This window comes from Lichenostomus cassidix, chromosome 4A (genome assembly GCF_008360975.1).
Source record: "Lichenostomus cassidix isolate B80296 chromosome 4A, HeHo_3.0, whole genome shotgun sequence".
Classification (NCBI taxonomy): Eukaryota; Metazoa; Chordata; class Aves; order Passeriformes; family Meliphagidae; genus Lichenostomus; species Lichenostomus cassidix.
In genome coordinates, this window is record NC_139485.1 from 15,589,688 (window position 1) to 15,602,924 (window position 13,237).

The 13,237-nt window shown below is 40.0% G+C and overlaps 1 protein-coding gene across 1 annotated transcript in view; it reads left to right on the top strand.

The window, feature by feature from the left end:
* The first annotated feature begins 1,149 nt into the window (after nt 1-1,149).
* KLHL4 (kelch like family member 4) overlaps nt 1,150-13,237 on the top strand; it is a 36,842-nt gene continuing 24,754 nt past the window's right edge. Inside the window, exon 1 of the mRNA XM_085060707.1 lies at nt 1,150-2,217. Within this exon, the coding sequence (XP_084916833.1) occupies nt 1,796-2,217 (422 nt within the window). The 5' untranslated portion in view covers nt 1,150-1,795. The remainder of the gene's footprint in view (nt 2,218-13,237) is intronic.

Consider the following 13,237-nt stretch of genomic DNA (forward strand, 5'->3'; position numbering starts at 1 on the left):
GAATGACTTTTCTAGCTTCTCTCTATTCCTAGAACACAGTTAATTGCAACAGCTCAGCCCCAATGTTCTCTATAGCAACAAATATGCATTGGCTACGTCTGTCAAATCTTCCCTCAGCTTCTTCCTTTCTGCCTTTTATGGCCAAGCCTTTCACACAGGTTTTCTTTTGTGTAAAGTCTTTCCCTCTATGTGTCTAGATAGTAAAATATCTTTCAATTATTTTACTGTTCTTCACTCATCCTGTAATTTCTCTCACGTGGATCCAGTCCATGATGCTGCATATCCAGTGCTTCAATACCATGAATAGGACAGGAGATGGAAAGCCCAGCATAAAAACTGATGATTCCTTAGTCCTGTCCTCTTATTTTGCTTCTTCCTTTTTTTTTTTTTCCTTGTTTGTATTATATGTAGTCCAAAAAGAAAAAAAACCCCATATTTTATTTGAAGGTTCAATGTCCCATCGTAGAATTTAGGTAAAAAAAAAAAAAAAGAAAAATTCACCGCAAAGACAGAGAAAAAAGAAATTAAGGTCTGCAGGTCTGAGAGAAGAGGTGAGAAGGTGTGTTGGAGAGGGATATCCTCCTTTAGTTCTGAATCCTGTTCTACTGACTTTGTGTCACAGCTTTTTCTACTGACTCTGTTACAGCTTTTCCTATTTCTGCACACTGCTTACAGTTGGATTGACCATCAGTAGACAAGCTGGGAGAATATAAAATACCAAAAAAGAAAAAAATTCTGTTCATTCATTTCTTTTCAATTTACACGTGAAAACACTCTGTGTACAGCATTTCAAAGCACACAGGAACAGTTCTCACAGCCCTGCCTGGTTGCCAAGGGATGGGAATGGATACATCTCCTCTATGAAATTTGCTGAAAACATGTTCCAGTGCACGCTAGCAAAACAAAAGAAGAGAAAGGTGTTTTCAAAAAAACCCCACAAGCATTTTACTGTCCGTGAGAAATGCAGAGCAGGATGGGAATGGGTGTTTGCTCAGGCTCTGAGCCAGGAAACTGTATTTTCCACAGCCACAGTCATTCAGGGAGCACATCTCCGATTTTCCCCAGCTCCCTCCCTCCTCCTAGCCCTGCGATTCTGTTGAGAAATCCCTCTGTAGGTGAGCAAGCACAGCCAGTCCTGCACCATGTACGCGAGCTCTGCCTCTCCCTTAGCTAAGTGCTTCCACACCGAGGCCATCGGGAGGAATTCTGCACCGCCGAACAAGCGCAACCCCTTAAGGAAACGCGGGAGCTGCGGGAGAGTTTCGCAGCGAATCGCTACCGAAAATCCGCCCCAAAGAATCCTCCCCAAACCCCCCGCGAAATGCAGCGCTGCTAACGAGCAGGCTGGATGGGAAACGCCGGGAGATAGCTGGAAAGTCCTGTCACTTCATCCGCCTGTGCTTCCCTGCATCTTAAGTCGCAGCTCCCCGCGGATCATGTGAGGTTGGTTACACATCGGGAGCGCTGTCGGGCTGCGAGTGTGTAAGCCTGGCAGCTGGGGAGTGTTGTGGTTGCTGCTTTCCTGTGCTAAGCTGATTTACTTGTTTAAGGTCTGACCTCATCATCCTGTCAGTATGGATTCCCACCTATACAGTTAGCAGCAGCTCGGCAGCGCCGGGAGAGCTCGCAGCGCGTTCATCAGCAGAGAGGCACAGAGCCGCCGCTGCTTGCTCTTTTGTCGGCTTTTCTTAAAGAAGAGGAGTTGCAACAGAAGAGATAACAAAGAATCCATTTCCTTCCTAAAAGAATCGGCTTTTGTCTTTTTTTTTTTTTTTTTCTTTCTTCCTTGGGAAAAATGTCCGTGTCTGGCAAGAAGGAGTTCGATGTGAAGCAGATCCTGCGGCTCCGCTGGAGGTGGTTCAGCCACCCCTCGCAGGGCTCCGGCGGCACCGGGAGCTGCCACCAGCAGGAAGGATATGAGCACAGGGGCACTCCGGTGCACAACAGGCTCAAGAGCCACTCTCGGGACAGAAATGGGCTGAAGAAGAACAGCAGCCCCGTGCACCACAACATCCTGGCCCCGGTGCCAGGGCCAACCCCGGGCCACCAGCGCTCCATCCACAGCTGGCACCAGCAGAACCTCATCGAGCAGCTGCGGGCAAACGAGGAGATCCCCAAAGCCAGCACGGAGGAAAACTCTGTCAAAGAAGAGGCAAGTAAAGGCACGCAGGAGCTGCAGATGATCACGGAAGAAAATGCAGATGAATCTGTGGAGAGGTAGGAGTTTTAAAGTGTGCGCATGGAAAGACAGAGTTGTTTCCAAGTTGTTCCCCAGAACTGTCTTTGTTTCTAGCCAGAGCTCCTTAGTGCGTTAATCTCACTTTATAGATGTGCTCACCCACACTCAAACCAGAGGGAACACTTCCACAGCCGAGAAATGAGCAGAAACATTATCACGGAATTTTGATCTTTGCTTAAGGTGCATCATTCCATAACTCTTCCATAGACGTGAGATCTGCCAGTTTGTCAAATTTCCTCTATCAACATTCACAGCATTTTATTTTTTCCCTCTTGATTTATTCTGTGTGAGTGCAATGAGAAAAGGAGCCTCCTGAAATAGTGTCCTCATTCTGACTTTCTCAATGGGTGCAACTTTGACAAATGGCTCTTTGACTCTGTGGCTGCCATTGATCTCTCAAATTCTCACTGCTTTTATTTTACTGTCCTCCTGACAAGTAAAATTAACCTTGAACTAAGTGGAAAGGAAGCATCATTATTTGTTTTTGTAAAAATGTTTGTTTGAAATCCCAATACTTTCACAGTTTATTTAATATATTGAGGCAATTATTTTCTGCAAGGTCAGGTGAAAAAAAAAAATTACAGCCATGAGACCTTAAAGGTGTAAGCACAAAGGAAGAGCTATTTTAAGTTGTGAATAACAGAGGGTACAATATTAATATCAATTATTTGATTGAGCTTTTTGATGTCTCCTTTCCCAAAACTCATGTCAGTATTTTTAGCTTATACAGCCACATTTTATCCCACCTTTACCCCACCTTGGACTCAAATCAAGCATTTATGGTATGATTATTTGCACCACTTGATGAGAACGCCATCAGTCTTTGGGAATAATTTAGAGGTATTACATGGCCTTTAAATACAAATTTCTCTTACTTGAAGTTATAGTCCTCTCAGTAAAAACCAGGCTGACAGCTTGCATATTTTTAGCAGTTATTATTTTTCAAGTTGTGCATCTGCTGTGGGGAACATCTGCAGACTGAACAGAAAAAAACTGCATTTCAAAATGTCACTTGGAAAAGAGTTCTGGTAGTCAATAGGTACCAGATAGAATCATTACAGAATAAAAGCACTGTGGGAGTTCTGTGTGTTTACAAGGGCACTGCTTTGGAGTGTGTAAGCAGCACACATTCAGTACAAGATTTTGAATGAGAGTACAAATCCCCTGAAAAAAAATGTAATTTTAGACACACCTTAGAAGAAAAAGAGACTTAATCTGAGGAAAAATAAGGAACACCTATTCATCAAAATAAGATTCTATACCATGTGAAGAAGGAGGTAAAAACAAGCCTAATCAGTTCAGTTTGGGAGGTAATAAACCCCTGCCTTCTAAAATAAGATGTGACATTTTCTCCAGCTATATATAAAGTTTCTGCTAAGACCTCCTGAAGTTTTGTGCCTTCATAGCTGTTCAAATTTAAGTTCTGCTCTTGAGCTGTTTAAAGTTGCAGCTTTTTGGACAGTTTTCGGAATGTATATATAATATAATGTTATAGTCAAATAAGTAGGCTTTTTAAAAAATTCTAAGAAAAGCCTTCATTGCATGTTGTAGGTAAAGTAACCCATCTTAACCTACACCTTAAAAAGCAGAACTAGTAAAAAATTGTTTAGAAAGTGATCCATGACTATGAGTTTCTCTATATTTAATATTTATTTTGAGAAAATAAAACTCACCATTAAAGACACCCCAATGTAGCCCCAATTCCTTAAATATGCACCAACAGAAATCATTAAGCAGAACACTGTTCCCTTCCCCTACAGCATCCAGCACAGGCCACACATGAACTAATATGCTGATTGTCTGGGTAGAAATGAAAAACTGAGGAGAAATAAAGAGAGACAACCTTATATCTACATCTACCTATACCTAGGATATAGATGTCTGCACCTGCATATATTTTTATCTCTTCAAAACAATGTCTCATACCTTTGAAATAATCCTTTGAAATAATTTGAGATCTCCTTTCCCTTTAGAAGTTGCAGATAATCCCAATCAATGGTAATCGATGGGCTCTGCAGGTGATTAACCCATGTAAAAATCATGTTTTTTTAAAAAAATCAGACGTTTCCAGGATCCCCTGAGTCCAGGTTCTTACAGTGCTAAAGCCACTACAGAAGGAGCTGTGCAGGTGTTGCAGCCAAATTCCACATCCAGAGCTCAGGACACTAAAGAAAAAGTTGCCTTTTTTATCATAAAATTTGCCTTTTCTACTATAAAATTTGCCTTTTCTAGCACTGTGCCTTCAGAGCAGCTGTCTCTAAACCAGTGGGTTTACCTCTGCCTGGAGAAATCCCATTTTTAGGTTGATAGAAAGCAGAACTCTGCTGAGTGTCATGTGGACATCCAAAATAGCAGAAAGGGAGAGAGAATCTGGCCAATTCCTCAACAGAATATGAAAGCAGTTTCTACCAAGGGCTTAATGTTTCCCACAAAAAGCTTTGGAAACCAAACCAATGCTGTGGATTTCTTCAGAAAAACTTGAACTTTCTCTAGAAACCTCAGGACTTAATGCTGTCAGTGATGGACAGAGAGCACCTTGGCTTTGATGAAACAAGGGTTGGTTATTGAGGGGGAAAGGTGAATAATAAAGCTCCAAACAACAGTTCCAATTTGAATACACGATCATCAATACACTTATTTCTGCTTTCTTCAATCCATTTTGGTATTCCTGTCCCCAAATTAAATAGTGCAAGACTTAAAGAAACCCTTCTCTTGCTCCTGAATAATATCCCATGACAAGTGACAAAGTGAATGAGGCTTAAGGGACTAAAACTCATTAGTTTTGTCCTAACAGTAACCAGTTAGTGTGTGGTCAACCAATACATTCCAGGCCATAAATAAAAGGTTTATTGGCACTAGAAAAGCCTCTGGGACTGTCTGGAACAGTTGCTCAGGGAAGCTGCTCAGCAGATATCACACATCTTTTCTAGATGCATCTAAAATGATGCACCTTGACTTGCTGTAAGATCCTTACAGAAGTTGCATCTATAGTTTGGAAAAAAGATGAACAGTGGAAAATATAAATTTACTGACCTCATCTGATTCTCACCAATCTGCTCCTTGAATGAGGATTGGGAACTCTTCACAGGTGAAAAACAGAGAAGCCAGCTAAAGCCTGAATAGCTACCCAGTTATTTTGTTTATTTGTTCACTGCAACTCCCATCATAGCATTTTCTGGTATTTCTGGGATGATCAGAAAGCTAAACCTGTGGAATATGGCCATGCCAAGGAAGTGCAAACACCTTGAGAGATTTCAGGTTTGGCTTGAGGAGGGAGCTGAAGTGAGCTGTGAAAGAACCCATGGGAAATAGCCTGTGGATTGCTGCTGGTTGAGCAGGCAGGGCTACCCTGATGTGTCTGGAACCTCTTGAGGTTCAGGCTCCTCTGCCTGGGGAACCTGGAATTATTTCCATTTCTTTCAAAGGAGGTGATCTGGCAGTGATGCAGAGACATCAGCACAAGCTGGGAGGATTTGATGGTTTGATTTTCACAGTCAACAGAAGCTTTGCTCTCATGTGCAAGACATGAACACACGTGGGCACATCTGGCTGACAAAGCACTGAAGCCTCCGAAAAAGAAGAACCTTGATATTGAATTACTTCAATTGCTTCCCTTAATAAGTTCTGGACTCACAGATATTGACTTCTCCATGAGAGAACTGTGCCCAGAATTTGTTAACATTATCCCACATTTCCACACCCATTCCTGCATGCCTGCCAGGTTCAGAATTCCAAAACTGTGCTATTGCAGACCACATGTGCTGCTGAAGTATTTCCTAGTTGCCCAAAGGCAGTTAGATTTCAATAGTAAATGTAGCATCCATTCATCATTTTTTTCTCTTCTGCATTTTTTTTTCCTAATTATATGGCTGAAAAATTGCTGACAAACTCTAGCTGGGGACAAAGTCTAGTCTTGCTAAAGACAGATGATTTCTAATTTCCCATTTGAGACAAAATATACTTCTAATTAATTTCAATAGAATCTTTGGATTGTAATAGAAGCAGTCAGTGCTGATGCACATGGAAACAGATACTTGAGGGAAGCATCCTCCCAAAGGCAAGCCTTTTCTGTGGTGGCTATTTTTGATATACAGCTATTTTGATAATTCATCTTGAGACTTGAAAACTCTTTTTTTTTTTTTTTTTTGGTTTTGTCAGACATATGGAAATAACTATGAGACTATTTTCTTCACTGTCTCTGACACACACACACACGTGTACATGACTATTTCAGGTATTATCTCCCATGTGAGGGTTTTCCCCTGAGTTCTGCTTTTAACTCCAGCAGCAGATGACAGTCTTGGCTCACATTCCAGCATGAGCTAAAGAAAAGAAAAAAGAAAAAAGGTGATAATTTTCCTGGTGGAAATAGAACATGGGAGTTATTCTGTGAAACCACAAATCAAACCAGACTGAGAGGGCTTTTGGCACTGAGAGCAAAGTTCTAGGTATCCAAATAAACAGTGAGGCAAGGAATGGCTGATAATGGATCCCAAGGCACAGGTAGAAGGCAGGACTGTGATGTTCCCTGGGCCGAGATGATAAAAGGTTGCATTCAGACACTGTTTCCCTGTTGTGGGTGAGAATTCAGTTCCATGAACCATCTCTGATGCACAAGGTAAAAGTTTAGAGATGATGATTCCTAATCTCACATCACAGCAGCATTTATTTTTAAAACAAAACTGCTCTGGTTTTATTTTCACTGAACCTCCACCTTTTTGAAAAAAGCTTTCAAAAAATCTTAACTTTAACAAATAAATGTTTGAGGCATGATAAAGAATGCTGGACATCTAGTCAGACAGCATGTCAATACTCATGTGACAAAGTTGGACAAAAACAATATAATAAATATAATATATAATATAATATTATATTATAATATGGTATATAATATAATATTATATAAAAATATAATATAATATCATATAATAAATAATATGATAAATATAATATATAATAAAGCTATATTTAGGTGCTTCCTTGGTTGTCTACAGTACAATTTAAGCTCATTATTGCCTAGGTTGCTCCCCCTTGGGTATAAGTAGCATATTGCTCCCCTTATTCTTTTTGCCACACTTTTCTTCTTTATCTCTTTTTTCATATTTAAAAATTGCTGTAAGCCTAAGGAGCTGCAATTCTTGCAGTCTTGTCTCCGAATTGCTCTCCTGCCAGCTCTGGTGTTTCCTTGCTGTCCTGCCTGTCCCCAGCAGGTCTGTCTGTCCTGCAGCTCTGGGGCCAAGGCTGGCTGTGCTCCTGCTGGAGCCTGGCAGCTCTGGTGCTGCAGAGATGGATTGCTGATGTGTCATCCTGACTCCAATCTGTTGGAATATCCTCTGTGCTTGTTTTTCTTCTCTCAACAGCATGCTGTTGCTCATGCCTGGCTTGTGATTCATGTGAAGCTCTTGCCTCTGTACCAGACCTGTTCCCAAACCATCTGCACATTTCTGCAGTTCTTTGTTCCTAAAACCAGCACTTTGCACAAATAAATTCCATTTTATGTTTATCAGATAATGTCTGCAGTTGGCTGAGTTAATATTCAGTTCTGATGCCATTTAATAACCCCAATTACTGATTTAATATTCAGCTCTGATCCTATACCCCACCAGACTTGCAGCTCCTCTCAGTGTGGAACAATCTCCAATCATAATACATAATATCAAAGATTTCTCTTTATTTCTTCTTCCCTTCAAGTGATTTAGAAAATTTATGAGAAGTTATAGAGGAACTTCAGTGCTAAATTCTTTAGAAACCCAGTTTGATTTACCTTCCTATTTGTCAGTGAATCACTAATAATTACTTTAATAGTATGATTTCCATCCAGTTTCACACTTGTTCCAAAATGGTTTAGTCCAAACCGTTCTTGAGGTTGAACTTAGCGTTATCTGAGACACTGAAAAATAATATTCTCATGTTCAAGATATAAATGAAAACTACTTCTTTTCTGTTCTCCGTAATGTCTAGTAAAACATATTAATGAGGCACTTCAGTTTACTCTGACATGTTGTTCTTGGCAAATTCTTGCTGACTGTTAAGCCTAAGTGCTTAGAAATAATAATTATATTAATTTTATGCTACGTAATTTGGCAAGAATTAACCAAGAAAATTTGGTATCTGACGTTTACTAAGTGTGGAAAATCTGTGAATTTATAGTAAGTGGTATCTGATGCAAGATTAAAATCTAAGAGGAGAATCACCTTTTTCCCAGCAGCTGATAGTTCACAAAGAGGGAAAAGCCTTCTGAGGCTGAGTGCAAATGCAATGAACAGTGACCAATGAATTAATTCTGACTAAACAAATGCTGTGACCTCACCCAAGAGCTCTTGGTACAGAAATTAGAATCCAAATGTCTCAAGGGCATCCTTGGGATGCATTGCTACACACACCTTCTATTATGACAACTTCTGAGGAACTTGATAAAGAAAAGAATGGGATATTAAAGAGGCTTGAAACAGTTATTAAAGATGAAAGGAATGAGTAGAATTGTATGTTGAAATTAATTTTATAATCACCCTGCGGAAGGACTGGATGTTTATTCAAAATATTTTTTCATAGCTACTTAAATGGAATCATAGGAAAACTTCAGCTGAAAAGGGCCCTGGATATCATCAAGTCTAAAGCTGTCTACCCACCAAGAAGTCTATAATGAGAAATAATATGACTTACTAGAAAACACACAATATTTTACAGGCCTACATTAACATGACTAGCTTTCAAAGATGAATTATTGCAGCAAGGGAAAAAAAAATCATTTAATAGTAATTTAAGAATCTAGGACAATTCCAGTCATTTCAAAACAATTTTTTTATGATTCAATTATCTTCTCATTTTCACTCCATAGAGCTCGCTCTCAGCAAAGACAGCTGTTAAATGACTTTTTAAAGAGTTATTACTGCTCTTAAAATCTCTTTCTTAATGTCTCCAGAAAAAGTTGAGGAGATGATTAAACACATGTGCCCCATGCAGAGCAGTTTTTACAGACACACTGAGCATTTGCAACTGAAAAATCAACAAGAAATCTCATGGTTGGTGAAACATTCTGGGAAAAGGGGGAGAAGATTTTGCTTGGTTTCAATGCTGTACCCACAAAGTGTCCCAGAAGGAAGGAGATATTTATTTTCACCCTTGGTTTGTGGCTGAAATGTTTACTTTGAAATACTGTAGTGAAGAACATTGCCAGAATCTTTCACATTGAAAAAATAAAGGGATTTGTTTGTTATAATCAAACAGCTAAATTAGCCCAACTAAACTGGGCCAGTTTGGTTTAGCTCCTTTCATTCTGCTGGAATAAAATAATAGTTGAATGTATTTAGGGAATGACAATATCAGGCAAGTAGATAAGGACTGAGGTTTACTTGTGGCACACCTGCAGGTCTGCAGGCTAACAGAATTAAAAATGAAGCTGAAGTGCTGTTTGGGTTCACAGAAAGAGCTGAAGGTAAGCATAGGATATAAAGTTAGAGAAAATCGTCTCTAAAACAAAATTATAACCAAATTTCCTCCTCTGTGAGCTCAAACTCCACCTCAGTAACTCTGTCAATAGAAACAGCAGCACTGGAACTTCCCACCCTGCTCTGACTGCAAATCTGCTCCCAGGCACCCCCAGTGCTTCCTTTTTCAAGTTAATATGCAATAGTCAGAACTCAGTGCAAAGCAAAATAAAATAGAGAGAACAAGACCAGCGAGCCTGGCTTTTTACAGAACTTCTGCCCACCCAATAGTTCTTAGCAAAAACCACAAGAAGGATAACTAAAAATATTTAAAGGAACATCCTGCCTTCATTTGAGGTTGAAATATCTGATACAGCATCTCAATGACCACAGTTTAAAAATGCTTTGTCAGCAAAGAGGCACTGTGTTCTCATGCTGTGTTTTACAGGATTAAGAGTTTGCTTCATCACATTCTCAACTAAAACCCATTTAGGCCTTGCAAACAAATTTAGTGGAAAAGAAAGCATTGGCTGACACCTGGTTCTTCCTTCAGTTTTGCTGGATTTATTTTCAAAACCTTGGGACAAGAGTCTAAATTTCTTACTGTGTATTAACATTTGATTTAAAATTTTACCTATATGGCTAGGATCTGAAAATCAATGTATGGGTTATGTCTCAGATTGGTTACCTGCTTCTAACATTACCTCAGAGCAATCCCTGAGCCTCTTGGGATCACAGTTCACTCATGTAAAAGAGAGCATTTTCCTGGGGACACAATAGGTTTTTCAAATATCCAGATTTGCCTGCAAACAGCTACTCAAATGCAAAGTGGAATTCATGTACACTGTGATTGACTCCCTATATTATATAGCTGCACATTTAATCCTCTCGTTATCCTGAAACCAGAAAAATCAAAGTCTGCTGGAACTTTCCCGTTCCAATATGTAGAGCCCAATATAGCTCTAATAAAATGTTTTGAACAGCAAACAAGGGCAATAGATTGGAGCAGGTGGACAGCCACTGTCACTGTGTTCCATGCTTCAGTTTACCTGATAAGTCAGAAGTCAAGAGGGAGGGAGGCATTCCGGCAAGAAATGAGCCTTTTCAAACCCTGTTCATTTTAATAGAAGTTGAGAAAATGAAGAACCTTTTTTGAGCTGGGCAAATATACCTTGATTTAAATGGAAATTGTGAGCAAACCACTAAGAAATCCTAGGAGTTGGAGCAAAGCTATTTTAAGCTATTACATATGGTTTGCGTTGCTAGGGAAACCTCTTCTCCAGTGTTCATTTAGCACAGATGCTCAGGAAAGCTCTGTCTCCATGTCAGACCCTTTCAGAATGCTGCAGAATGGGGAGAAATAGAGATGCACATGTACACACATGCTGACAAAAATACCTCAGCAATTTTATCTTAGTCATGTTCCTTGTCTTTGCTGAGAGCTTGTTCTTTCCATCTCTGCCGTGACCACCTAGTTGAAGGTTTGCAGTCCAACCCCTCTGCTTCCAGGCTGGGAATATTTAAATATTGCCTTGGGTTTTGATCCATTTGGGTTCATGTTTTAGACTTTCATCTCTGAAGAGCAGGAGCTTTGCTTTTGCCATACACTCAGTGAAAGGGAAAAGGAGAGAGGCCAGCTCTGATGCCACCATTCCTGGCCACCCTTTGAGCCAGGCAGAGAATAAATGTATATTCTGAATAAAAAAATGGAGTGCTCTGTCACATTTCTAGAGGATAAATATTGATCATTTAGAGATGAAAATGCTTGTCCTGGGTCATGGCTCTCATTGCTGTCCCACAAAGGTCACTCACAGCAGATTCTCTCCAGACTGTCCAGCTCATCGTCCAGCACTCACCTAAGGGCAGAAATTGCCTCCTGTGCCATTCCTGACCCCACCCTGCTCTGGGTGCTGCTCCAGTGGCTTAGGATGGACTTTTGATCTTTCTGCCTGAGACTCCTGACCTAGTGAAATCAGCCAGCAGTGCAGGCAGAGAGGCTCCTGTGCCTCTGTCAGCCTGGGTTTGGGAGCAGAGCAGGACAACCTCCTGGGAAGCTCCAGCCTGGTGATCCTGCTGGCTGCTCAACCAGAGCACTATGAGCTAAGAGATAAGCACAGAAAGGACAAGGTTGTAAGTCAGGACTAATTTCTTTTGTCTTAATTTGTTTCATTCACCTACAGGATCCCAATTTCTCCCATTAAAGAGATGCAGAATGGCTTGGTGGCACAAAATACCAATCAAGTCACTCAGCAGGAAGCTCCCATGGGATGCCATAAAGCAGGAGAGCTCCAATGTGCCTCTCACTGCCTCCTTCAAATGGAGCTCAATTACTCCTCAGCTGTTTAAAGTTTCTTTGTATTTTTTCAGTTGGTGTAACAGTGAATCCAAACCCAAACTCATCACAATTAATAAAATAACAAAGTCAGGACTGCAAACCCCAGCAAAAAAGGGTCCTGACCGAAAGCAAAATAAATATAGTCCCAGTTTTGCTGCCAAATTTAATAATTGAATTTCACATTGAATTGGGAGGGAACATCAATTTTATTCAATAAAGAGGTGCTCAGCAGACAGTGTCTAGCAAAAGGTGGCAGGAAAGACTGAGCTGCCCTTAAGATATTCGATTAGCTCTGATTTGATCTTGCTGGGGGAAACACAGTAGAATATATGTTATGATATTGCACAAAGATTAAACAACTATTAGTAGTTCTACACAGTCATAAAACTGTCAGAAACACCCCAAAAGAGAAGTAAAAACATAAAAATATCTAGAAAGAGGAGCATCAGTGCTTTAAGGCCACCTTTGGAACAAGGAGATGGGAACAGATAAGTGTTTATGTTAATCTACTTAAAGATTTGCACTTTTGATTTTAAATCCTCATTAAATATATTATTACATGTTTTCAGTTTTTGAATTACTGGGAGTCACAGGATTTTAAGGTCACAGGAAAATTTGGGTTGGAAAGGATCTCAGGAGGTGTCCAGCCCAATCCCTGCTCAAAGCAGGGTCAGCTGTGAGATCAGCCCAGGCTGCCGTTGGCTTTATCCAGTCAGGTCCTGAAAACCTCTAAAAATGGAGATTTCACAATCTGGTGAACAGTCTGAGGCCAATCTTGTAGTATATTTTTTGCTGAAACATCACAGATTGCAAGGAGCCTAAATAATCCCTTCTTTCTTCAGGAGGCAGAAAACCCATCCCAGGAAAGATCAGTTTCTTCTCTTAAGATTAGGTATGATAGCATATTATCACATGTTTCATCTAGTTCTGGTAATATTACAACCTCAGCAAAGTTGTAATATGTATTTTATTGAATAATTGCAATGAAAATTACTGTGTTATTTTTTGTATATAATTGCATTGCAATGCAAATTTGCCTCTCTCCAGCCTAGTGAATACTACAGGCATGCCAGGAAAAAGCTGTCATAATAATAATATAATCAATATTTTCCCCATTTCATATCACTTACACACTTTTGGCCTTTCTTTATTTTCCCTTTTGATTTACTGTAGTACATTTATTTAGATTTCACAGTTTTATTCCTATTCAATCACAGTGAGTGAGGCTGACACAGA